Source organism: Scyliorhinus canicula, chromosome 8, assembly GCF_902713615.1.
Source record: "Scyliorhinus canicula chromosome 8, sScyCan1.1, whole genome shotgun sequence".
Lineage (NCBI taxonomy): Eukaryota > Metazoa > Chordata > Chondrichthyes > Carcharhiniformes > Scyliorhinidae > Scyliorhinus > Scyliorhinus canicula.
This window is the reverse complement of record NC_052153.1, coordinates 102,981,218-103,005,219: the sequence shown is the minus strand read 5'-3', so window position 1 is coordinate 103,005,219 and position 24,002 is coordinate 102,981,218. Positions and strand designations below refer to the sequence as shown.

Below are 24,002 nucleotides of genomic sequence, written 5' to 3'. Positions count from 1 at the left end.
CAATTGGTCGAGAGGCAAGTAGACCCCGCCTCCGAGGATGGGTATAAGTACCCAGAGTTCCCGGCGGTCGGCCTTTCTCTGTAGGCGACCACCGGGCTAACAACTAGCTGATTAAAGCCACAGTTTGGATCTTCATCGTGTCTCGCTTCCAATTGATGGTACATCAGACCACCTCCATTTTCAAGCTCCTTAGGTGCACAAACACCCGTGATCTTTTAACTGGCCCATTAAGCCGCAATGTTTCACAATACCAGCCTTACTAGAAGCCTACGGTTCCAATCCCCTCTACCATCCGTCATCCTCCCCACTTAAGTCCATCCCCCTTAACAGGGCCGGCAGTCGCCCCGGGCGCCATGTGCTAGGGGGCGCCATCAAGGAGTGCGTGACCGGTGTCAGAGACCCGGCGCCGCGTAAAAGACTCGGTCCCGCGCATGCGCAGTTGGGCCGGTGCCAACCAGCGCATGCGCAGTGGCCGCCCTCCCCCAGGCCGCCCCGCACAAACATGGCGGATGGATCCAGGCTCGCCGGTGGAAGAAAGGAGGCCTGCCGACAGAGAGACCGGCCCGCTGATCGGTGGGTCCCGATCATGTACCAGGTCACTCCGGCGCCCCCTCCCCCCCCCCCCCCCCCCCCCCCCCCCCCCCCGGTGAAGGAAGCCCCCTCCCCCGAAGGGCGCCGAAGTTCAGCTTGCCCGGGGCGGCAGAAACCCTAGGGCCGGCGCTGCCCCTTAATTTTACCCTGTACCAGCCCATCCCAGGTGGCCCTCTTCTCCGTCCCGACCATGTCATCTCTCGTCCCTACCACATTGCGTCAACCTCCCCCCCCCCCATCCCCTGCCCCTCTCCCCACCCCCCATGGCCATTTGTCTTGGCCTTCTCCCCCACCTCACTCCATTTACCAGCATTACTTGCTAGCGTGGCAGCTTCCTGCCCAAATGCTGCTTCCAATGACCTCCCCTCTCCCCACTCTTGTGCTCAGGGAAGAAGGCTCCCTACAGACTTTACCCTCCCCCACCCAAAGTCTCATCCTGAACTCCAAGGCCACCTCGCCTGAGAGCAAACAAACAAACAATTAACATAAACAGTCCCATGAAACAAGAGGGGGGAAGGATGGGAACATCCATTCCCACATAAACTTTTCACCCCTACCACCCCTTACCAACCCAATAGTAAACAACAAACGCAAAATAGAACCCCTTCCAAACCGAAGGGAACGTAAACCTCCCAATTCCTACCCTGATGCGACCATCAATTCATTCAGAGACACGAGTTGAAGTAAACTGTGGCTTTAATCGGCTTTCAACTGAGCCTGCCTGCGACTAAACTGAACTGAATTGAAGGCGGACTCGTAGGACCACAGCACTTATACTTCCTGCTGGGGGCGGAGTCCTGTACATGCTCCTCATCTCCCCCTGTGGCCAGAGCCGTGCAACGGCTCACAGATGGAGCCCACAGGGACACAGTAATGTACAGTGTGAATTTATAGTGCTTACACATTCACCACATTCACCCCCTGTTAAAAAAAAATTAAGTCCGGCGGAGGTGACGGGTCTATAAGTTCAGTCGGGCCGGCGCTCAAATCATGCGTTGAGACCGACGGAGCACTGGAGTTGCAGCCACTTCGGATGGCTGTGAACAGATGTTCGGTGCGAATCTGAGGGTGGACTCCGGGGGCGGTTCTTCCAGAGCTTCATTCCTGTGGACCGGTGTGACGGGTGGAAGGGGGCACGGGAAGCAGGTAGGTGCAGGGGCGCAGGGCATGGGAGGTTGGGTGGGGTGTAGTGTGGGGGGTACCTCGGCGGTAGTGGTAGTGGTAGTAGTAGAAGATCCTGCAGGTGCCAGGTCCTGGAGGGAAACGGTGTCCTGTCGGCCATCGGGGTGTTCGACAAATGCATAGTGGGGGTTTGAGTGCAGGAGCAGGACCCTCATTACCAGCGGGTCTGTTGTACGTGTCCGGACGTGCTTTCGAAGGAGGACAGGGCCCGGTGACCTCAACCAGGATGGAAGCGAAGCCCCCGTGGTAGTGCCGCTAGGGAAGACAAATAATCGATCGTGAGGGGCCTGATTTGTGGCCATACAAAGGAGGGACCTAATTGCATAGAGCGCGTCGGGGAGGACCTCCTGCCAGTGGGAGGTCAGGAGATTCCTGGACCGTAGGGTCAGTAGGACGGTCTTCCAGACCGTCGCGTTCTCCCTCTCCACCTGCCCGTTCCCTCTGGGGTTATAGCTGGTAGTCCTGCTCGAGGTGATACCCTTGCCGAGCAGGTACTGATGCAGTTCATCGCTCATGAAGGATGAACCCCTGTCTCTGTGGACATAGCTGGGGAAATCAAACAGGGTGAAGACACTGTGCAGGGCTCTGATGACTGTATGGGAGGTCATATCGGGGCATGGGATGGCAAACGGGAAACGGGAGAATTCATCTATAATATTGAGAAAATAGATGTTACGGTTGGTCGAGGGGAGGGGCCCTTTGAAATCAATACTCAGTCGTTCAAAGGGCCGGGATGCCTTTACCAGGTGGGCCTTGTCTGGTGTATAGAAGTGCGGTTTACACTCCGCGCAGATCGGGCAATTCCTGGTGACAGCTTTAAACTCCTCGGTGGAGAAAGGCAGATTGCGGGCCTTGATGTAGTGGGCGAGCCGGGTGACCCCCGGGTGGCAGAGGTCATTGTGGATAGCCTGTAGTCGGTCGTCTTGCGCGCTGGCGCATGTGCCACGGGACAGGGCATCTGGGGGCTCGTTGAGCTTCCCCTGACTGTATACAATATCATAATTGTAGGTGGAGAGTTCGATCCTCCATCGCAAGATTTTGTCATTCTTGATTTTGCCCTGCTGCGAGTTATCAAACATAAAGGCAACCGATCTCTGGTCGGTGATGAGGGTAAACCTCCTACCAGCGAGGTAGTGCCTCCAGTGCCGTACGGCTTCCACAATGGCTTGAGCTTCCTTTTCGACTGAGGAATGTCGAAGTTCCGAAGCGGAGAGGGTTCGGGAAAAGAACGCTACTGGCCTACCTGCCTAGTTAAGAGTGGCAGCGAGAAGCGACCTCTGAGGCGTCGCTCTCCACCTGGAATGGGACGGATTCGTCTACTGTCCGCATGGCGGCTTTGGCGATGTCCCCCTTGATGCTGTTGAAGGCCTTGCGAGCCTCAGCTGACAGTGGGAAGAGTGTAGCCTTAAATAGTGGGTGGGCTTTGTCCGCATACTGGGGGACCCACTGGGCGTAGTATGAGAAAAGTCCGAGGCACCTCTTGAGGGCCCTGGAACAGTGAGGGAGAGGGAGTTGTAAGAGTCAGGGTCGGGCCCTAGGACACGGTTTTCCACAATGTAGCCGAGGATGGCTATTCTGGTTGTGCAGTAAACGCATTTCTCCTTATTATAGGTGAGGTTGAGTTTTTGGGCGGTTTGCAGAAATCGGTGGAGGTTGGCGTCGTGGTCTTGCTGGTCATGCCGCAGATGGTGACGTTATCCAAGTATGGAAATGTGGCCCGCAGCCCGTACTGGTCCACCATTCTGTCCATTGCTCGTTGGAACACCGAGACCCCATACGTGACGCCAAAGGGAACCCGGAGGAAATGGAAGAGGCGGCCGTCTGCCTCGAACGCCATGTAGTGGCGGTCCTCTGGGCGGATTGGGAGCTGGTGGTATGCAGACTTCAGATCCACCGTGGAGAATATGCGGTAATGGGCGATCTGATTTACCATGTCTGCAATCTGGGAGAGGGGGTACGCATCAAGGTGCGTGAACCGGTTAATGGTCTGGCTGTAATGAACCACCATCCGAAACTTTTCTCCGCCCTTGACGACCACCACCTGAGCTCTCCAAGGGCTATTACTGGCCTCTATGACTCCTTCACGTAAGAGACGCTGGACTTGGGATCTAATAAACACCCTGTCCTGCAGGCTATACCTCCTGCTGCGAGTGGCCACTGGTTTGCAGTTGGCGGTGTGATTAGCGAAGAGTGGAGTGGGGTCGATTTTCAGAGTTGCTAGACTGCATATAGTGAGTGGGGGAAGGGGTCCGCCGAAGCTGAGTGTTGCACCGGAAATCCAGTCCTAGGAGGAGGGGGGCGCAGAGGTCTGGGAGTACATACAGTTGGAAGTTGGTGTAGTTGGCGCCCTATATTGTTAACGTCGCAATAGTGCACCCTTGTATCTGAACGGAGTGCGAACCCGAGGTGAGGGAGATAGTTTGCTGTGTCGGAAATATCGAGAGCGAGCAGCGCCTTACCAGATCTGGATGAACGAAGCTCTCGAAGCTCCCGGAGTCAAAGAGACACGGTGTCTCGTATCTGTTGATTTGGATGGACATCATTGAGCTCTTGAGGTGCTTTGGCCGCGACTGGTCCAAAGTGACTGCACTGAGCTGCGTGTAGTCGGTGGCGTGGTCGGCGGTGCTGGAGCGGCCCCGTGATGACTGTCCGTGGAGGTCGTAGTCGTCAAGTGGCATATCGGGTGATGGCCAAGATGGCGGCCCCCGTTCATCGCACGTGGCGGGCGACGAGGAAGATGGTGTCCAAGATGGCAGCCCCGTGGATCGCACGTGGCGGGCGGCAAGGAAGATGGTGCCCAAGATGGCGGCCCCCATGAATCTCACATGGCTAGCCACGTGGGGGAGGATTGCCAAGATGACGGCCCTCATGAATCGCACAAGTTGTGCGGAGGCGTAGTCGGCAGACATGCTGCCACACTGCGGGGTCTGCGGGCCTGTGAGTTGGGGGAGCGAGTGTTCGGGTTAGTGTTCGAATTAGAGTTTTTAGCTTTGGCCAGGCAGACCTTAGCAAAGTGCCCTTTCCGCCCGCAGCTGCTGCAGGTCGCGTTGCGGGCCAGGCAGTACTGCCGGGAGTGATGGGGCTGGCCGGAAAATTTGCACGATAGCCCTCTGTGGTGGGCGGGTGGCCACGCGGCGCAGGCCTGGGGCAGTCTCTGGTCGGGAGTCCACGATGGGTGTCGTGTGATCGGCCGGGAACGCATTTAAACTTTGGAAAGCGACCTCTAACGAGGTCGCTAGTTTTACCGTGTCCTCCAGGTCCTGGGCCCCTTTCTCGAGAAGACCCTGCTGCACATAACTGGATCGGGCCCCAGCAACATACACATCACGGATGGCGAGTTCCATGTGCTGGGAGGCTGTCATGACCTGGAAGTTACATTCTCGTGCTAGAGGTTTAAGGTCGCGCAGGTAGTCTTCTAGCGACTCTGCAGGGCGCTGGCGGCGAGTTGTAAAGATGTGCCGCGCGTAGACTTCATTCACGGGCCGCATGTACAGGCGGTCGAGTATTGCGAGGGCCTCAGTATAAGAGTCAGTTACATCAAGTTGAGTTGAAATGCGATGGCTCACACATGCGTGGAGAAGACTGCGTTTCTGTTCTTCTGTAACAGAGGAGGTAGTCGACACAGCCAGGTAGGCCTTGAAGCACCGAAGCCAATGCAAAAAACTTTCTTTTGCTTCTGCGGCCTGTGGAATGAATTCCAGTCGGTCAGGTTTGAGGGCTGATTCCGTAGTAGTTTTTAAGTCGATTAAATTGATGCGACCATCAATTCATTCAGAGACACGAGTTGAAGTCAACTGTGGCTTTAATCGGCTTACAACTGAGCCTACCTGCGACTAAACTGAACTGAGAGCAGACTCGTAGGACCGCAGCACTTATACATCCTGCTGGGGGTGGAGCCAAGGGCGGAGCCCTGTACATGCTCCTCATCTCCCCCTGTGGGCAGAGCCGCACAACAGCTCACAGATGGAGCCCACAGGGACACAGTAATGTACAGTGTGAATTTATAGTGGTTTCACATTCACCACATACCCCCACATCAACCATCTTCTCAACCATTACAAAATGCCAGCACCCCAGTTCCCCAGCATTGTTCAACTCAGTTCTCCCCCAGTTTATTCTCCTTGATGACGTCCTCGCCGCTTATGGGGTCTCAAAGTAATATTCTCGGCCTTCAAACATCACCCATAACTTAGCCGGGTAGAACACCCCAAATCTGATCTGCCTTGTACAGCACCGCCTTGGCCTTGTTGAACCCCTCACGCCGTTTTGCCAACTCAGCTGCAATGTCCTGATATTTTCAGATCTTGTATCGCTCCCATTCGCAGGTGCATTACTCCCTGGTCCAACGCCAGACCTTCTCTGTCTCCACAAATCTGTGGAGTCTCACGATCACCGCCCACGGCGGCTCCCATCTCTAGGCTTTTGCCTCAGAGACCTGTGTTCTCTGTCCACTTATCTAGCACCACCTCCACCACCAGCCCCGCCAGCATCATTGAGACGCATCTCATGGCACTCACACTTTCCACTCCTTCAGGCGGGTCCACTATTCATAGGTTCTGCTTTTTCAAGATGTTCTCCTGCCCCTCCAGCTTTGCCCTCAACATCTTGCAAAGGTCTCTTAAGAGCCCCACCACCGCCTCCATTGCCACCACTAAATCGCTGTGATCCAAAATCACCCCTTCAATCTCATGAATCTGCGACCCCTGCACCTCCAAACACATCTCCACCCACTCCATCGAACTCTTCAGGGGTGCCACAGCTCCTTCGATGGCCTTCGAGCGGACTTCCTGCATCTCCTTCCTCTCCTGGTGGAACTCATCCTAAATCAAAGCCATCAACTACTCTATCTGGGGCTTTCTGACGTGCATCAACCCTTCTCCCTCCACCATCCTTCCACCGGCTGCTGCGCCACACGTTTCCTCCAACTCTTTGGCCAAGTGTCTCACCGTCTCCTGCCGTGTTTGGTAACCAGCAGACATACCACTCCCGGGGGAAACTACTCCTCCGATCTTCAACTATATCTTTTCGTCAAAACTACACCCAGTATCGGGTAAAAAGAGTTCTATCCAATCCCTTCGAGCAGGAGCTGCCCTGTGTGCGACCACTCACATCATGGCCACCACCGGAAGTCGTCGCTAACAATGTTAGTGCCCCTACATCTCCTTTTTAAAAACGACCAGACATGGGCGTGGAAAAAGCAACAGGAAGCAACCATCAAGCAAGTCAAAAAACAATTGACTTCCTTTGAATTGTTAACATATTATGATCCCACCTAACAGCTAATTTTCATGTGTGATGCGTCTCCGTACGGCATTGGTGCCATTTTATCACATAATAGAGAAGAGGGCAGAGAGGCTTTTGTCTCCCGGTCACTGGCTACGTTGAGCACAATTATGCGCAAATCGAGAAAGAAGGTTTGGCAGTTGTCTTCGCCGTGGAGCAATTCCATCAATATGTGTATGGTCGACATTTCACAATCATCACAGACCACAAGCCACTTGCTCGGTCTTTTTAAAGACAAGGCAATTCTGCCCATCACCTCCCCCAGGCAAGGGCCAGGACTTGATCCTCAGGGATCTGCACAACAGGTACTCAGGGTGTCAAAAAAGAAATGCTAGCACGTAGCTACGTTTGGTGGCCTGGCCTGGAGGCTGAGATAGAGAGAATAGTCCAGCAGTGTTGCTTATTTCAGGAGCACCAGAAGGTTCAACCAGCCGCGTCCCTTCATCCATAGGAATGGCCGGAGCGACCGTGGGTACGGTTGCACACCAACTTTGTTGGCCCTTTTCAAGGTTCGATGTTCTTACTCCTGATAGATGCCCACTCTAAATGGCTGGAAGTCCATAAAATGTCGGCGACCACCTCCAGAGCAATCATTGAAAAATCATGCATGTCCTTCAGTACACATGATATCCCAAAGGTGTTGGTTACCGACAATGGGATACCTTTCACAAGTGAAGAGTACTCAGGGGTCCTGAAGGCTAACGGGGTGCAGCACATCCGTATCACCCTGTATCACCCGGCTTCAAATGGGTTGGCAGACAGGGCGGTACAACGTTCAAATATGGACTAAAAAAGCAGGCTTCAGGGTCGACAGACACAAGACTAGCCAGGTTCCTGTTCTGCTATCGGACCACTCCACATGCCGTGACCAGGGTGGCATCGGCTGAATTGCTAAGGGGCATGAGGCTTCAAACCTGTTTTTGCATGGTTCTCCCTGAAACAAGCGGGAAGGTACGCCACAGCCAGGAGCAGCAAGGGCATTGCCCTGTTCAACGAACACCGCCCAGACTCTTTGTACCAGGTAATGCAGTCTATATTCAAAACTTTGCAGACATCTCCCAGTGGATCATTGGAATATTTGTCTGCCAGACAGGGCCGGTATCTTATCAAGTTCAGGCACAAGGCCACATCATGAGAAAGCATCTCGATCACAGACAACCAGTTCTACGCAAGCTTCCCCAGGAGAGGAAAATTAGAGTCAAACCAAATTGGACACCAGAAGTAGCTAAAGTAATACCCCAAGGGGTCAAGACGCCTAAATAAGAGAGGTGGTAGATATGGATTCTGACATGGAAACCCAGGTGTTGGAGATCAGGGTGCAAGCAGTTCAGCAGCCTCAGACATTGCTTTCTACAGGAGGTTCTGATCACAAGCATCATTCGCCATCCAAATATATGTCGCCAGATTCAGCACTGCGAGTGCAAGAAGCATAGCTAAGTGCAAAGAGACCGGCACTCTCCCAATCCACAGTGATCGTTGGACTTTTGGGGCAGGGGGCGGTGAGGGATGTTATAGCCCACACAGGACCTACAGAGTTGGAGTAATCAGTCTTCCTGCGAGTCTCGTTGAATACGAGCTCCCCCGCCAAGGGAGAGGAGAGCTTTGCCTCATTATGGTTAAGATCTGTATAAAGTCGACCAGGTACGGAACCACGATGTGGAGGTGCTGGCGTTGGACTGGGGTGAGCACAGTAAAAAGTCTTACAACACTGGGTTAAAGTCCAATAGGTTTGTTTCAAATCACTAGCTTTCAGAGTGTGGTGATATAACCACTGTAGTTATGCGTACTTGCAGTAGGGGGATGTATGCCTGTACCTGTAATACAGGTTCCTACAGTAAGCCCCTGCCGGCTAGCTCCACCCACCGGGAGCTTGTGTATAAATATGCGTGTGAGTCACTCAGACCTTTAGTCTACAGTTTCAGATGGAGGGACAGCATCGTACAACAATAAAGCCTCTATTGTACTAGTCTCTTGGCTTTGAGTATAATTGTTAGCGCTACAATTTATTGTTGTACGATTTCCCATTCACCATGGACATCAGAATCAAGCCTGACCGTCTGCAGCTGGATCCTCAGTCGCCTCAAGCCAGAAAAGACTTTGTTCACTGGCTCGCAGTCTTCGAGGCCTACATCTCTTCAGCGGACCCTCTCCCGACGGAGGCTCAGAATATGCAACTCCTGTACTCAGTGTCTTTCCGCTAATTCGAGATGCGACTGACTACACCACAGCTATGGAACTGCTCAAGGAGAACTATGCGCGGTCGGCGAACACCCTGTTTGCGAGGCATCAACTCTCTACTCGCGTCCAGCAGCCGGGCGAGTCGATTGAGGATTTCTGGAGGGCCCTTATACCTCTGGTACGAGACTGTGACTGCCGGGCCCTCACAGCCACGGAACATTCTGATTTACTCATGCGCGATGCCTTTGTTACAGGCATTGCATCGGACCCCATCCGACAACGACTGCTGGAAGGGGTCGCCCCCGACCTCGCGGCCGCAAAGGCCCTGGCACTTTCCATGACGGCCGCCTCCCGTAGTGCGCGAACTTACACTGCTAGCTACTCGGCCCACCCGTCCTACCCCTCGTGGACCCCGCAAACGGCCCCCCAGGTCCACCCGTCCTACCCCTCGCGGACCCCGCAAACGGCCCCCCCTGCAGCCGCCCCCATGCACTATGCCTGCACTGCCCACCGCACCGCACCCCCTGGGGGTCCCCACTGTTACTTCTGTGGTCAGCAGAAGCACCCCCGCCAGCGCTGCCCGGCCCGCACCGCGACCTGCAAAGTTTGTGGCAAGAAAGGCCACTTTGCAGCGGTGTGTCAGTCCCGGACGGTCGCCGCTATCGCGCCCCCGGTCCCCTCGCCTCAGCCGCTCACTCAATGGGCCCCGCCGTCCGCTTCCCCCGACCCCACGTGTGATCAGTGGGCGCCGCCATCTTTCGCTGCCCCCGCCACGTGCGCTCCATGGGCGCCGCCATCTTCATCCACCACCGCCATGTGTGTTCCATGGACGCCGCCATTTTGTTCTGACCCCACAACGTGCGCTCCATGGGCGCCGCCATTTTACCCACAGGTACTGCAGATGCCGCCATCTTGTCTCCAGATGCCGCCATTTTGTCCTCTCCCCGGGACAGGGCCCCGGGACACGGGTCGCTACCGCTCCTCGTCGGACTCATCTGATTCAACCGCCGTTCGACCGCTGCTCGCCTCCGTTACGCTCGACCAGTCCCGTCCTCGCAACCTGGCACCCTCTTCCACATCGGTGCTGGTCAACGGCCACGTGACCTCCTGTCTCATTGACTCAGGGAGCACCGAGAGCTTTGTCCACCCGGACACGGTAAGGCGCTATTCCCTTGCGGTCCATCCCGCCAACCGGCAGATCTCTCTCGCCTCCGGGTCCCACTCTGTCCCGATCCGGGGTTTCTGCCTGGTTAATCTTACTGTACAGGGCGTGGAATTCGACCGTTTCCGTCTGTACATTCTCCCCAACCTCTGCGCGTCACTCTTACTAGGCCTGGATTTCCTGTGCAATCTCCAGAGCCTCACCCTCAAATTCGGCGGACCCCTACCTCCCCTCACCGTTTGCGGCCTCGCGACCCTCAAGGGCGAGCCTCCCTCACTCTTTGCCAATCTGACCACAGATTGCAAGCCCGTCGCCACCAGGAGCAGACGGTACAGCACCCAGGACAAGGCCTTTATCAGGTCCGAAGTCCAGCGGCTGCTTCGGGAGGGTATCATCGAGGCCAGCAACAGTCCTTGGAGAGCCCAGGTGGTAGTGGTTAAGACTGGGGAGAAGCACAGGATGGTCATGGACTACAGCCAGACCATCAACCGGTACACGCAGCTCGACGCGTACCCCCTCCCCCGCATTTCTGAGATGGTCACTCAGATTGCACAGTACCGCGTCTTCTCTACTATTGACCTGAAATCCGCCTACCACCAGCTCCCCATCCGTAAATCGGACCGTCCCTACACTGCCTTCGAGGCAGACGGTCGTCTGTACCAATTTCTTAGGGTTCCCTTCGGCGTCACGAATGGAGTTTCGGTCTTTCAGCGAGAAATGGACCGAATGGTTGACCGGTACGGACTGCAGGCCACCTTCCCGTGCCTCGACAATGTCACCATCTGCGGCCATGACCAGCAGGACCATGATGCCAACCTTTATAAATTCCTCCACACCGCATCTCTCCTTAATCTCACATACAACAAGGAGACATGCGTGTTCCGCACAGACCGCTTAGCCATCCTCGGCTACGTAGTCCAAAACGGACTACTGGGACCCGATCCCGACCGCATGCGCCCCCTCATGGAGCTCCCAATCCCCCACTGCCCCAAGGCCCTCAAACGCTGCCTTGGGTTTTTTTCTTATTACGCCCAGTGGGTCCGACAATACGCGGACGTGGCCCGCCCACTTATCCAGTCCACACATTTTCCCCTCTCGGCCGAGGCACAACAGGCCTTCGCCCGCATTCGATCTGACATAGCCAGGGCCGGGATGCACGCAGTAGACGAGACACTGCCTTTCCAAGTAGAGAGCGATGCTTCAGATGTCGCACTTGCCGCCACGCTGAATCAGGCAGGCAGACCCGTGGCATTCTTTTCACACACCCTCCACGCCTCCAAAATTCGGCATTCCTCTGTTGAAAAGGAGGCCCAGGCAATCGTTGAAGCTGTGTGGCACTGGAGGCATTACCTGGCCGGCAGGAGATTCACTCTCCTCCCTGACCAACGGTCGGTAGCCTTCATGTTCAACAACACGCAGCGGGGCAAGATCAAGAATGACAAAATCTTGCGGTGGAGAATCGAGCTCTCCACCTTTACTAAAGAGATCTTGTATCGCCCCGGCAAGCTCAACGAGCCCCGAGACGCCCTCTCCCGAGGTACATGTGTCAGCGCACAAGTGAACCAGCTCCGTGCCTTGCACGAGAGCCTTTGCCATCCGGGGGTCACTCGCTTGTACCATCTAATCAAAGCCCGCAATCTGCCCTACTCCGTCGAGGAAGTACGGACAGTCACCAGAGACTGCCAGATCTGTGCCGAGTGCAAGCCGCACTTCTACCGGCCAGATCGCGCGTGCCTGGTGAAAGCGTCCCGCCCCTTTGAACCCCTCAGCGTGGACTTCAAAGGGCCCCTTCCCTCCACCGACTGCAACACCTACATCCTTAGTGTGGTCGATGAATTTTCTAGGTTCCCATTCGCCATCCCATGCCCGGATATGACGTCTGCCACCGTCATCAAGGCTTTGTATTCCATTTTCGCCCTGTTTGGTTTCCCCGACTACATCCACAGTGACAGGGGAATCCTTGTTCATGAGCGATGAGCTGCGTCATTTCCTGCTCAGCAGGGGTATCGCCTCCAGCAGGACGACCAGCTACAACCCCCGGGGAAACGGGCAGGTAGAGAGGGAGAACGGAACGGTATGGAGGGCCGTCCAGCTGGCCCTACGGTCCAGGAATCTCCCAGCCACTCGCTGGCAGCAGGTCCTCCCTGATGCGCTCCATTCCATTCGGTCGCTACTGTGCACCGCAACTAACAGTACACCCCATGAACGTGTTTTTGCCTTCCCTAGGAAGTCCACATCCGGTGTCGCTCCCGACGTGGCTCACGACTCCGGGCCCAGTCCTTCTCCGTAGGCATGTACGGCACCACAAGGCGGAACCCCTGGTGGACAAAGTACCCCTCCTCCACGCCGACCCTCAGTATGCCTACGTGGTGTTCCCCGACGGCCGCCAGGACACAGTCTCGCTCCGGGACCTGGCTCCCTCAGGTGCCGATCCCATGCCCACGCCCCTTTCTCCCCCCGCGCCAACCCCGGCGCCCCCCTATTCGTCCCCACCAGGTCCATCCCTCATCCCCTGCCAACCCTGGAGGACACGGAAGATTTCGGCTCGCTCTCGGAGTCATCCCGCCAGCACCAACACCTGCACCATCGTTGCCATCACCGCCTGTGCCGACGTCACAACCACAGCTACGCCGATCACAGCGGAACGTTCGACCACCAATTCGGCTCAACCTGTAATCTGCTAACCGGATGGACTCTTGATTTTCCTTGTTTGGACCCTCTTGTAAAGAGCATCCTTTGTATTAGAGTTACATGTCACCCCCGCCGGACTCATTTTTTAAACAGGGGGTGAATGTGGTGATATAACCACTGTAGTTATGCGTACTTGCAGTAGGGGAATGTATGCCTGTACCTGTAATACAGGTTCCTCCGGTAAGCCCCTGCCGGCTAGCTCCGCCCACAGGGAGCTTGTGTATAAATATGCGTGTGAGTCACTCAGACCATTAGTCTCCAGTTGCAGATGGAGGGACAGCATCGTACAACAATAAAGCCTGTATTGTACTAGTCTCTCGGCTTTCAGTATAATTCTTAGCTCTACATGGCGCACTGCTCCTTCCTCAGGTGAATGAAGAGGTATATTCCAGAAACATATATATAGACAAATGCGAGCATTTGCTGATAATTAAGACTTTACAGATCCAGACGGGTAATCCCAGGTTAAAGAGGTGTGAATTGTCTCAAACCAGGACAGTTGGTAGGATTTCGCAAACCCAGGCCAGATGGTGGGGGGGGGGGGGGTGAATGTAATGCGACATGAACCGTATGGAAGCGACAGAGTAAACCCGGTTGGGATCTGATGTATATTGTAAATATAACTGCTTTGCAATAAACTCAGTTTTCTTTTTACAAACTCAATCGGCCTCATTTGTGGTCTACAAAACCTATCTATCTCTTTCCTGCATGTGTTTAGTGTTCTGTGGTCCACTGCACTCTGGGCTACAGAATTCCACAAATTCAAGAGCCTTTGGGTAAGTAATCCCTCCTGGTTCCTGTGTGAGGTGTGGCAGCCCTCACTCAGCCCTGCCTTGGCTGAGATGTGAGCCGCTGTTTCCGAATGCGGAAGTGTGCAGACTCTCCCCGACTTTCCAAACAAAGCGGGCGCCTCGCTCCCGAGCACTGTCACGCGGACGAGTCGGCCGCTGACGTCACGGGGAGCGCGGTATATGTGCGCGCGGCGCGGGTCACCTGACTGCAGCCTGACCGGGACAGAGAAGATGGCGACAGAGAGAGAACCTCCCCCATTTGGCGATGGAGATGGGGATGTGGAAGGCGAGGGAGACGACTCGGAGTTCAGGGAGGTGGAGGGGGGAGAAGATCTCTTTGTTAGCACCACGAGCACCCTGGAGGTGAGTACCGGAGGGCCCCCGCTGCAGTATGTATGTGTGTGTTTGATGGGTGGAGGCGGTCGGCTGACACTTCGTGATTTTTCCTCCCTCGGGACTTCGCCTCTGATCCGTGTCTGGCTCGGCGTTTGTCATTTGTAATTAATTACATTATCGACGCGATGTTGAGGGGCGAGTTCACAGCACCGCTTTCACTGGCTCTAATATTTTTTAAAAATCAGGTTTTTTGGAACAAATCGACTGTTGAACGCAGTGAACTTGTCTTGGCGTTACTGCGCATGTCAGCTTCCTATCAACAGGATAGAAACGATTTTCTAACTTCTGGAGACTTCACCACTTATCATTGTAGCGCAATTGATTCCGTGGTTAACCCTGATGGCTAATAACCCGGGAAAGTAGTGGTCAGTATCCACTGATCTATGGTGTATTCAAATTCATTTTTTAAAAACCAGCTTAACTTGTCAAATTGGGATCCAGGAAGATATCCTTTTTTACTTTTGATGATACTTTCACTTAATAACATTTATTTTGAAATCTGTTTAACTTCATATAAATATTGCCAAGTGAAATCTACTTGAATGTTGATGTCTGTTAAAAGTAATCTTGTATTTTGAACAAGTTCTAAGTGGAATTGTGGGAAGGTTTGGCAAACCTTTTATGCTGTGGGTAACAGATGGCAACCTTTTGTGCTGTGTGTAATTGTTTTAAAAGGAACACAATAGTTTTGAAATTGATGTTTTAAACCAGAACTCTTATAGGGATGTGGAAATGGAATGGAACAAAGTGGTTAGCCAATATGTACTTGAAGGTACCCTTATTGCCTTTAGACTGGGGCTGGTTTTCTCCAGGAAAATTGCCTTTTTCTGATTGGGTAATCTAATCTCTGTCTAGCTCTTATAGTAAGGTAATCTAGAAATTTCCATCTTGGTTTCAAGACCATGAGACATGGCTGAATGAAGCCATTTGGCCCATTGAGTTTGCTCTGTCATTCAATCATGGCTAATATATTTCTCATCTCTCATCCCCATTCTCTGGTCTTCTCCCCAGAGGTTTACCCCTATTAATTAAGAACCAATCTATCTCTGTCTGAAGACAGTGATTTGGAGTCCATTGCCTTCTGTGGCAAAGAGTTCCACAGATTTCCCCATCCTTTTACTGAAGAAATTTGTCCTCTGTTTTAAAGGATCATTCCTTTAGTCTGACATTGTGCCCTGTGGTTTTAGTTTTCCTACTAGTGGAAACATCCTCCATGTCTACTCTATGTAGGCACCTCCTGTATCTTGTAGGTATCAATTAGCTCTCGCTCTCTCTCCAACTGATCCTCATACAATGAGCTCTTCATTCCAGGGATAATTCATGTGAACCTCTCTGGACTTGTTTCAAGGCCAGCACATCCTTCCTTAGATATGGGGCCCAAAACTGTTTTTTATCTTTGCTTTATTCCACCTGGATTGTAACTGACAAGTTTTCAGTATGCCCATTTCTAATATTCCACCACTTAACTGGCAGTTATTTGTAGCATTAATATTGAATTCAGAATTGCCAAGTGATCCCTTTATTCAAGGGTAGAAACAGTTGTGCACAGAAACAACATTGATAGTGGATGTCGTATGGAAATACTACATTTAATAAAATAAATAAATGACAATAATACTTCAGGAACTTAAAATCAGTCTCCTAATTAGTGGCCGTACCTGGTTAGAGCTTCCTAACTGCCACTGCCGATTCCCTTTTTAGAGATGCAAGCATTTGGGACCAGCTGTTGATCCTCTGAAGCTGTGGGAAGCTTGAGGGAACAACAGAAGCTTTCCTTGCGTGTTAGTACATCTCCAGGCCGCAGCAGTTTCATTGTGATTATCTAGTGTAAGCTGCTGGTATAATCCTCATTTCATCTGATGCTGGTTGGGGTGTTTCCTCAGTCAATATGAACCTGACTGTCGTAAATTTCTGCAAAGGTTAAACCACATGATAGTCCCTGTAGAGAGAGCTTTGACCCGAAAGTATCTGATGATACTTCATAAAAATAACTTTGTCCCCAAGCACAGAAATTGTGACCTGACAATCGGATATCTGCAGTTTGTTGCTTAATGTTCACAACTGAGTTTATGTATTCTGTTTAACCATTAACTTCTGCATATTTCCAATACTGTTCCTTTTCTGACCAGTATGTAGTTGTATACTTGGCTTTTCTTGGATAGCTAGAGTTGCATCTGATGCAACGGAAAATATGAAGTCAATTGCCTCTTGTTGGATATCCCATTGGAGTTTTGCTGGTGGCAATACAATAGTTATATGCAAAACCATTTACTTAAACAACATCATTTTAAAATAACCTCAGTTTGAAACTGATCCCATACTGGTTGAAACCTTGTTAACTTCAAATAGCTGCAGACTATTGGTTTTGTTAGTAGGCCAGCATCTTTCTATTGAATAATATTTCCAGTGCTTGCTCCCTTGTCATAGGGGATTACACAACCATATTTTATTATTGGTTTGCATTCTCAATATCTGCCCACAGGAGCATGGCAAATATAAAGTGGTAATGCCTATCTCTTTTATGTAACAGGGAATCATAGACTTTACAGTGCAAAAGGAGGCTATTTGGTCCACTGAATCTGAACGGGCACCTGGAAAGAGCACCATACAGTCCATGCCACCATCCTATCCCAGTAACCCTACCTAATGTTTTGGACACAGCTAATTTAGCATGGCCAATCCACCTAACCTGCACATCTTTGGACTGTGGGAGAAAACCAGAGCACCTGGGAGAATGTGCAGACTCTGCACACAGTCACCCGAGGCTGGAATTGAACCTGGGTCCCTGGAGCTGTGATGCAGCAGTGCTAATCACTGAAAATGAATGCCCTACCTGGTTATTGAGTTATTTCTGTGCATTGCAAACTTTATTGTACTTCATGATCTAGGTAAGTTGGAGAACCAAATGAATGTTTAGTGATAGAAATTGTGCAGTTCAAGGTTGGCAATCAAAATAGTCAGAATAGGTGCATTTACATGGGGAAAGCCTAAGCAAACAAATGGAATTGAGTTTGTGACATATAAGTGATAAGTTAGAAAAACTTGGTATTTTAATTACAGTTAATCATCTCTATGTTCTGGAAACATTTTCATCATTTAGAGTCAAATACTAAGTGCTTGCAGTGCAACAACTTTCCCTTTTACAGTATTTCATACTGTTCAGTGGATGAGGGGGGAAAAGTCAGGAGTTGAGGGAATTTGAAGGGATATGTTAAGTTCAGTTTGGGGAGATCTGAGAATTCTAAAAACATTTTAGTGCAGGAACATATGGCTGAAGGATCAACAAGTTAGGCAAAGTATGATGAAGCACATAATAGGTTGATAACTGATGCATTGGGGATGGGAGGCTAGTGTCAGTTGAAGATGGGATTGGAAATTTGTATCGTCCATACCTTCATATTTTAACTGGTAATCGTGAAATTGAGAAGTGTTAGAGGGACCCGGCTTGGGTCGCACATTCTCCGTGTCTGCATGAGTTTCCTTCGGTTTCCTCCCACTGAAGACGTGCTTCTTGGGCAAATTGGACATTCTGAATTCTCCTTCAGTGTACCCTGTGCCAGTGTGGAACTAGAGGCTTTAACACAGTAACTTCATTGCAGTGTTAACGTAAGCCTACTTGTGACACTAATAAAGATGATTTATTTTCATTGACCTGATTACTCTCCCTTCCTGTTATTTTGAATGTTCAGGTTGGCTTAACAGCATGGACACGTTCTTTGGAGTCCTTGGAAGTAGTGCAACAAGCTCTCGACCTGTCTCTGACAAAGAAACATGTGCGAGAATTACCAAAGCAAGTGTAGCCTAAAACAGACTTCAAACATTAATCTGGGAAATATAGATGAACTGGTCTGTTGTATCCCAATTTGCTTTATGCATGTGATACTTGGGACTATACTAGCATCATGCCAAGAAGCTCGACCATTTCACCTGAGCTGACTTTGGAGGATATGAAGAGCAGATGGCAGGATAAAATGCCAGACACGGGTGCTTGCCTGTGCTGGCGTACCAGGAGTCCACGCATTGGATTGGATTTGTTTATTGTCACGTGTACCGAGGTACAGTGAAAAGTATTTTTCTGCAAGCAGCTCAACAGATCATTCAGTACATGGGAAGAAAAGGGAATTGAACAGAATTCAAGAAAATACATGAGAATACATAATAGGGCAACACAAGATGTACAATGTAACTACATAAGCATTGGCATCGGATGAAGCAGACAGGGTGTAGTGTTAATGAGGACAGTCCATAAAAGGGTCATTTAGGAGTCTGGTGACAGTGGGGAAGATGCTGTTTTTGAGTCTGTTCGTCCGTGTTCTCAAACTTCTGAATCTCCTGCCCGATGGAAGAAGTTGGAAAAGTGATAAGCCGGGTGGGAGGGATCCTTGATTATGCTGCCTGCTTTCCCCCGGCAGCGGGAGGTGTAGATGGAATCAATGGATGGGAGGCAGGTTCGTGTGATGGACTGGGCGGTATTCATGACTCTCTGAAGTTCCTTGCGGTCCTGGGCCGAGCAGTTGCCATACCAGGCTGTGATGCAGCCCGAGAGGATGCTCTCTATAGTGCATCTGTAAAAGTTGGTAAGGGTTAATGTGGACATGCCAAATTTCCTTAGTTTCCTGAGGAAGTAAAGGCACTGTTGTGCTTTCTTGGTGATAGCGTCGACATGAGTGGACCAGGATAGATTTTTGGTGATGTGCACCCCTAGGAATTTGAAACTGCATATAGTGACAATTGGGTTTGGCATGTGGCCAGAAAGCCTGACACTTTCTACCAGTGCAAATCTTTCATCAAGAGCTAGAGTCTGGGGTGTTGTGTTGATCAAAGGAAGTACTTTAGGGATACTTTTTGAAAATTTCACTTTGGAGGTTTGATATCAACGTCAAGACCTGAGAGAAGCTCTTCCAGCATTGCTGCACTTAGTACAACTAAATTAACTCTCTTGCCCTCAAAAGCAAAGGTGTGGAAAACACTAGGGGAAAATCCAAAGCCAGCAACTTGGCCAAAACTCCATTATCTGTTGTACCGTGCCTTGTTGCAGTAAAACCTCTGGGCATGAAGCAGTCTTGGCAGTACCGACTGCAACCCTAAAGCTTCAGATGAAGCTGGGGTGGGACTGCTGCCTCACAGCACCAGGGACCTGAGTTCAGTTCTGGCCTTGGGTGACTGGAGTTTGCATGTTCATCTTGTGACTGCGTGTGTTTCCTCCAGGTGCTCCAGTTTCCTCCCAAAGTCCAAAGATGTTCAGGTTAGGTGACTGGCCATGCTAAATTGCCCCTTGGTGTTCAAAAATAAGATGGGAGGGTCCATGTCTGCTCAATGGGCCAAATGACCACTTTCTGCACTTTGGATTCTATGGTGGTTTTGCCCCAAAGGATGAACCAGATTATGTAACTGACAATAGGCTCAATTTAACATTGCCTGCTACTGCAATATTGTTCTAGACTTGTGTATTTTCGTTGCTTGTATTACAGAAGTCCATCGAGTCAACTTTGCCATTTAATAATGGCTGATATTTTTCTCTTCTCCATTCGCCTGCCTTTTCCCCATAACCCCTGATCCCCTTACTAATCAAGAATCTATCTATCTCGGTCTGAAAGACACTCCGTGTCCTTAAGATTCTTTAAAAGCAAATTAAAGAATTTTTAAAAGAATCATCCCTTTAGTCTGAGATTGTGCCCTCTGCTTCTAGTTTTTTCTACTAGTGGAAACATCCTCTCCACGTCCACTCCCTCCAGTATGCTGTAAATTTCAGTAAGACCCCCCCCCCCAAAATCCTTCTAAACTCCCAACGAGTACAGACCCAGAGTCCTCAACTGTTTCTCGTATGTCAAGCTCTTCATTCTTGTGGACCCTTTCCAAGGCCAGCACATCCTTCCGTAGATACAGCGCCCAAAACTGCTCATAATACTCCAAATGGGGTCTGACCAGAGCCATGCTTTGGAAAGCAGAAGCACAAAGGGACGTGGGAGTCCTTGTTCACGATTCTCTTAAGGTTAATGTGCAAGTTCAGTCAGCAGTTAAGAAGACTAATGCAATGTTAGCATTCATGTCAAGCAGGCTAGAATACAAGACCAGGGATGTACTTCTGAGGCTGTATAAGGTGCTGGTCAGAACCTATTTGGAATATTATGAGCAATTTTGGGCCCAATATCTAAGGAAGGATGTGCTGGCCTTGGAAAGGGTACAGAGGAGGTTCACAAGAATGATCTCTGGAATGAAGAGCTTGTCGTATGAGGAATGTTTGAGGACTCTGGGTCTGTACTCATTGGAGTTCAGAAGGATGAGAGGGCATCATATTGAAACGTACAAGATACTGTGAGGCCTGGATAGAGTGGACGTGGCGAGGATGTTTCCACTTGTAGGAAAAACTAGAACCAGAGGACACCATCTCGGATTAAAGGGACAATCCTTTTAAAACAGAGATGAAGAGGAATTTCTTCAGCCAGAGGGTGGTGAATCTGTTTTGCCGCAGAAGGCTGTGGAGGCCAATTCACTGAGTGCCTTTTAGACAGAGAGGTTCTTGATGGATCAGGGGTTACAGGGAGAAGGCAGGACAATGGGGATGAGAAAATATCAGCCATGGTTGAATGGCGAAGCAGGTGCGATGGGCTAAGTGGCCTAATTCTGCTCCTATGTCTTATAGTCATTCTGTAATACAAACAACGAAAATACAGTTAGTAGTTTTGAGAACTTTTCTTTACACGCCTTGACAGGATCATGTGTTAGAAAAGGTTGTGTATTTGCAAGCAATTCTTATTTTGGACTGATTTCACCTGTTTTATGTCAGTAACTTTCAAAGTGCTTCAATATATCTGCTTCTTGACGACCGGTTTTATTTGGGACGGAATATTATTCCTAGTGAAAGTGCAGGCTAACCAAACTGATCTTTATTCTTTTTACAATATGTAGATGTTCACATGATGAACAATTGTGCATTTTAAAAGCTTGCACTCCTAGTTTTCAATCTTGGGTTTATTTTAAGGCACATCCTTATAGACTGAGCAGATCTTTAGATGTGGGTTTTTCTGCGGCTTTTTAGATTGGTCTGATTGAAGTGTTTCCTGGAGATAATGTTTTAATTGTACTAATAGGATGTAGTGGAATGGAAAACCTGTTAAATAAATGGAAATATTGTGAAACGTCAGACTGTCCCACATGTAAACGATCACGTCAGCGTAAAATGTGGTGCAAGCCATTAAGTTGTGTAATGATATCAGTCCATATGTAGATAATAAGCTTAAAGAGCTTGTGAAACAATACAAATGCAGTTTTCTGTGCGTACAAGTGTTTCCTTACCCATTGAATAAATGACTATTAGCCTGATTTCCTTTTAAAGCTTTTGACGTCTGCATAACATTTGTTTTTCTTCCCACTGATCAGGTTTTTATGATTTTGGTTAATCTGACTAAACTTGCTGATGTGGTGGTCTTTTTCAGTCAAGCCCATCTTCACCTGAACCTGCCAGTCTTCCAGCTGAAGACACAAGTGTAAAGTCCAATGGTCCCAAATCTGACACTTTGCTGGATGATGACCGTGAAGACCTTTTTGCAGGTGAGCATGTTCAGTTCTATTTTGAATCTCCCTGGATCTCCACTATATTATTATGGGTCAGTACTTGATGCAGTGTGTGTGTGGGGGGGGGGGAGACATGGTGAGGAAGAGGCGATCTCATTGACACTTGCATAATACTGAGAGGCCTAGATAGTGAACATGGAGAGGATGTTTCCACTAGTAGGCAAAACAAGAACCCAAGGGCACAGCCTCGGACTGAAGGGACGATCTTTCAAACCAGATAAGGAGGAATATCTTAAGCCAGGGTTATGAATCAGTGGAACTTAATGCTGTGGAGCCAAGTCACCTGTCCTGGAGACAGAGAGAGAGGTTCTTGATTGGAAAAAGGGGGTCGGGGGGCATCACGGTGGTGCAGTGGTTGGCACTGCTGCCTCGGTGCCGAGGACCTGGGTTCGATCACTCCCTGCCTCCACAAAAATGCGCAAGGTAGGTGGATTGGCCAAGTTAAATTGCCCCTTAATTGAAAAAAATGGATAATGCGGATAAGAAACATATCAGCCATGATTGAATGCTGGAATGGACTATGGGCCAAATGGCCTAATTCTGCTCCTAGGCCTTGTGGCACACAACCAGCGTGGTTAATTTAGTTGAAAATTAATCCTTTAGGGTTAACAGTTAATGGGCCTGGAGTGCCGAATAAAACCGGTATGCTTGCTCATGAGTGCTTCATTTATACATAGAAATATACATAGAAAATAGAAGCAGGAGGAGACCATTCGGCCCTTTGAGCCTGCGCCACTATTCATTATGATCATCCGGTTCAATACCCTGATTTTCTCTTCTTTTTTTTTCCCCCTCACCCCAAATATATCTTGACCCCCCTTTAGCCCGAGCGTTATATCTAATTCCTTGTTTGGCAGCACGGTGGTGCAGTGGGTTAGCCCTGCAGCCTCAGTGCCGAGGTCCCAGGTTCGATCTCGGCTCTGGGTCACTGTCTGTGTGAAGTTTGCACATCTCCCTGTGTTTGTGTGGGTTTTGCCCCCACAACTCAAAAAGATGTGCAGGGTAGGTGGATTGGCCCTTAATTGGAAAAAATGAATTGGGTACTATCACCCTCAATTCTGACTCTTCCACCATTAGGAAGATTCTTTCTGACAGCTACCCTGTCCAATCCTGTTAGAATAACTCTATCTCTCTTCTAAATTCCAGTGAATATAGTCCTAACCGATTAGTGTCACCTCATGACACCTCTCCATCCGGAAGTGAAAGTGCGATTTAGACCATATTGGAGCAGGAGTACTGTCTAACCATGCCGTGTGTGTATTCAGTGACCTAGTCTTCAGTGTGGAATATTTATAAATTGTTTGGTTCTTAAAGCTGTAAGTCCTGATCTTGCCCTATTCAAATTGAAGTTGCAACAATGGCAAGTTATTCTATTGCATCTTAATCAGTATTACAATAACCCTGTTTTAATAATTTGCACAATTGCCTGAAACACAAATGTTCGCAATGCTCCTATCAAATGTGTGGAATAAGCTGATGGAATATGAAATGAAAATCGCTGATTGTCGCATCTAAGCTTCAAATGAAGTTACTGTGAAAAGCCCCTAGTCGCCATATTCCAGTGCCTGTTCGGGGAGGCTGCCTGGGTCTGCTTTAAAAGCCAGCTATTTAGCCCACTGTGCTGATGCGAACAGAGTCCTAGGGGTGGCATGGTAACGCAGTGGTTAGCACTGTTGCTTCACAGTGCCAGGGTCCCAGGTTTGATTCACAGCTTGGGGCACTGTGTGGAGTTTCCACGTTCTCCCCGTGCCTGCATGCATTTCCTCTGGGTGCTCGGGTTCCTCCCACAAGTCCCGAAAGACATGCTGTTGGGTGAGTTGGACATTTGAATTCTCCCGAACAGGCAGAGTATGGCGACTAGGGGATTTTCACAGTAAATTCATTGCAGTGTTAATGTAAGCCTACTTGTGACAATAAAGATTACTATTAGAGTTTTACAGTACATATCTGCTGGCCAAGAAACTCCCTATCTATTCTAATCTAATTTTCCAACTTGGTGCAGCAGGGTAGCATGGTGGTTAGCATAAATGCTTCACAGCTCCAGGGTCCCAGGTTCGATTCCCAGCTGGGTCACTGTCTGTGTGGAGTCTGCACGTCCTCCCCGTGTGCGTGGGTTTCCTCCGGGTGCTCCGGTTTCCTCCCACAGTCCAAAG

At 50.2% G+C, this 24,002-nt stretch overlaps 1 protein-coding gene across 2 annotated transcripts in view; it reads left to right on the top strand.

Annotated features, from left to right (window-relative positions):
• The first annotated feature begins 14,034 nt into the window (after window positions 1-14,034).
• snx2 (sorting nexin 2) overlaps window positions 14,035-24,002 on the top strand; it is a 66,995-nt gene continuing 57,027 nt past the window's right edge. For both annotated transcript variants that reach the window (XM_038805015.1, XM_038805014.1), the window contains exons 1-2: window positions 14,035-14,241; window positions 21,711-21,825. In XM_038805015.1, coding sequence (XP_038660943.1) covers window positions 14,059-14,241; window positions 21,711-21,825 — 298 coding nt within the window. In that variant the 5' untranslated portion in view covers window positions 14,035-14,058. The remainder of the gene's footprint in view (window positions 14,242-21,710; window positions 21,826-24,002) is intronic.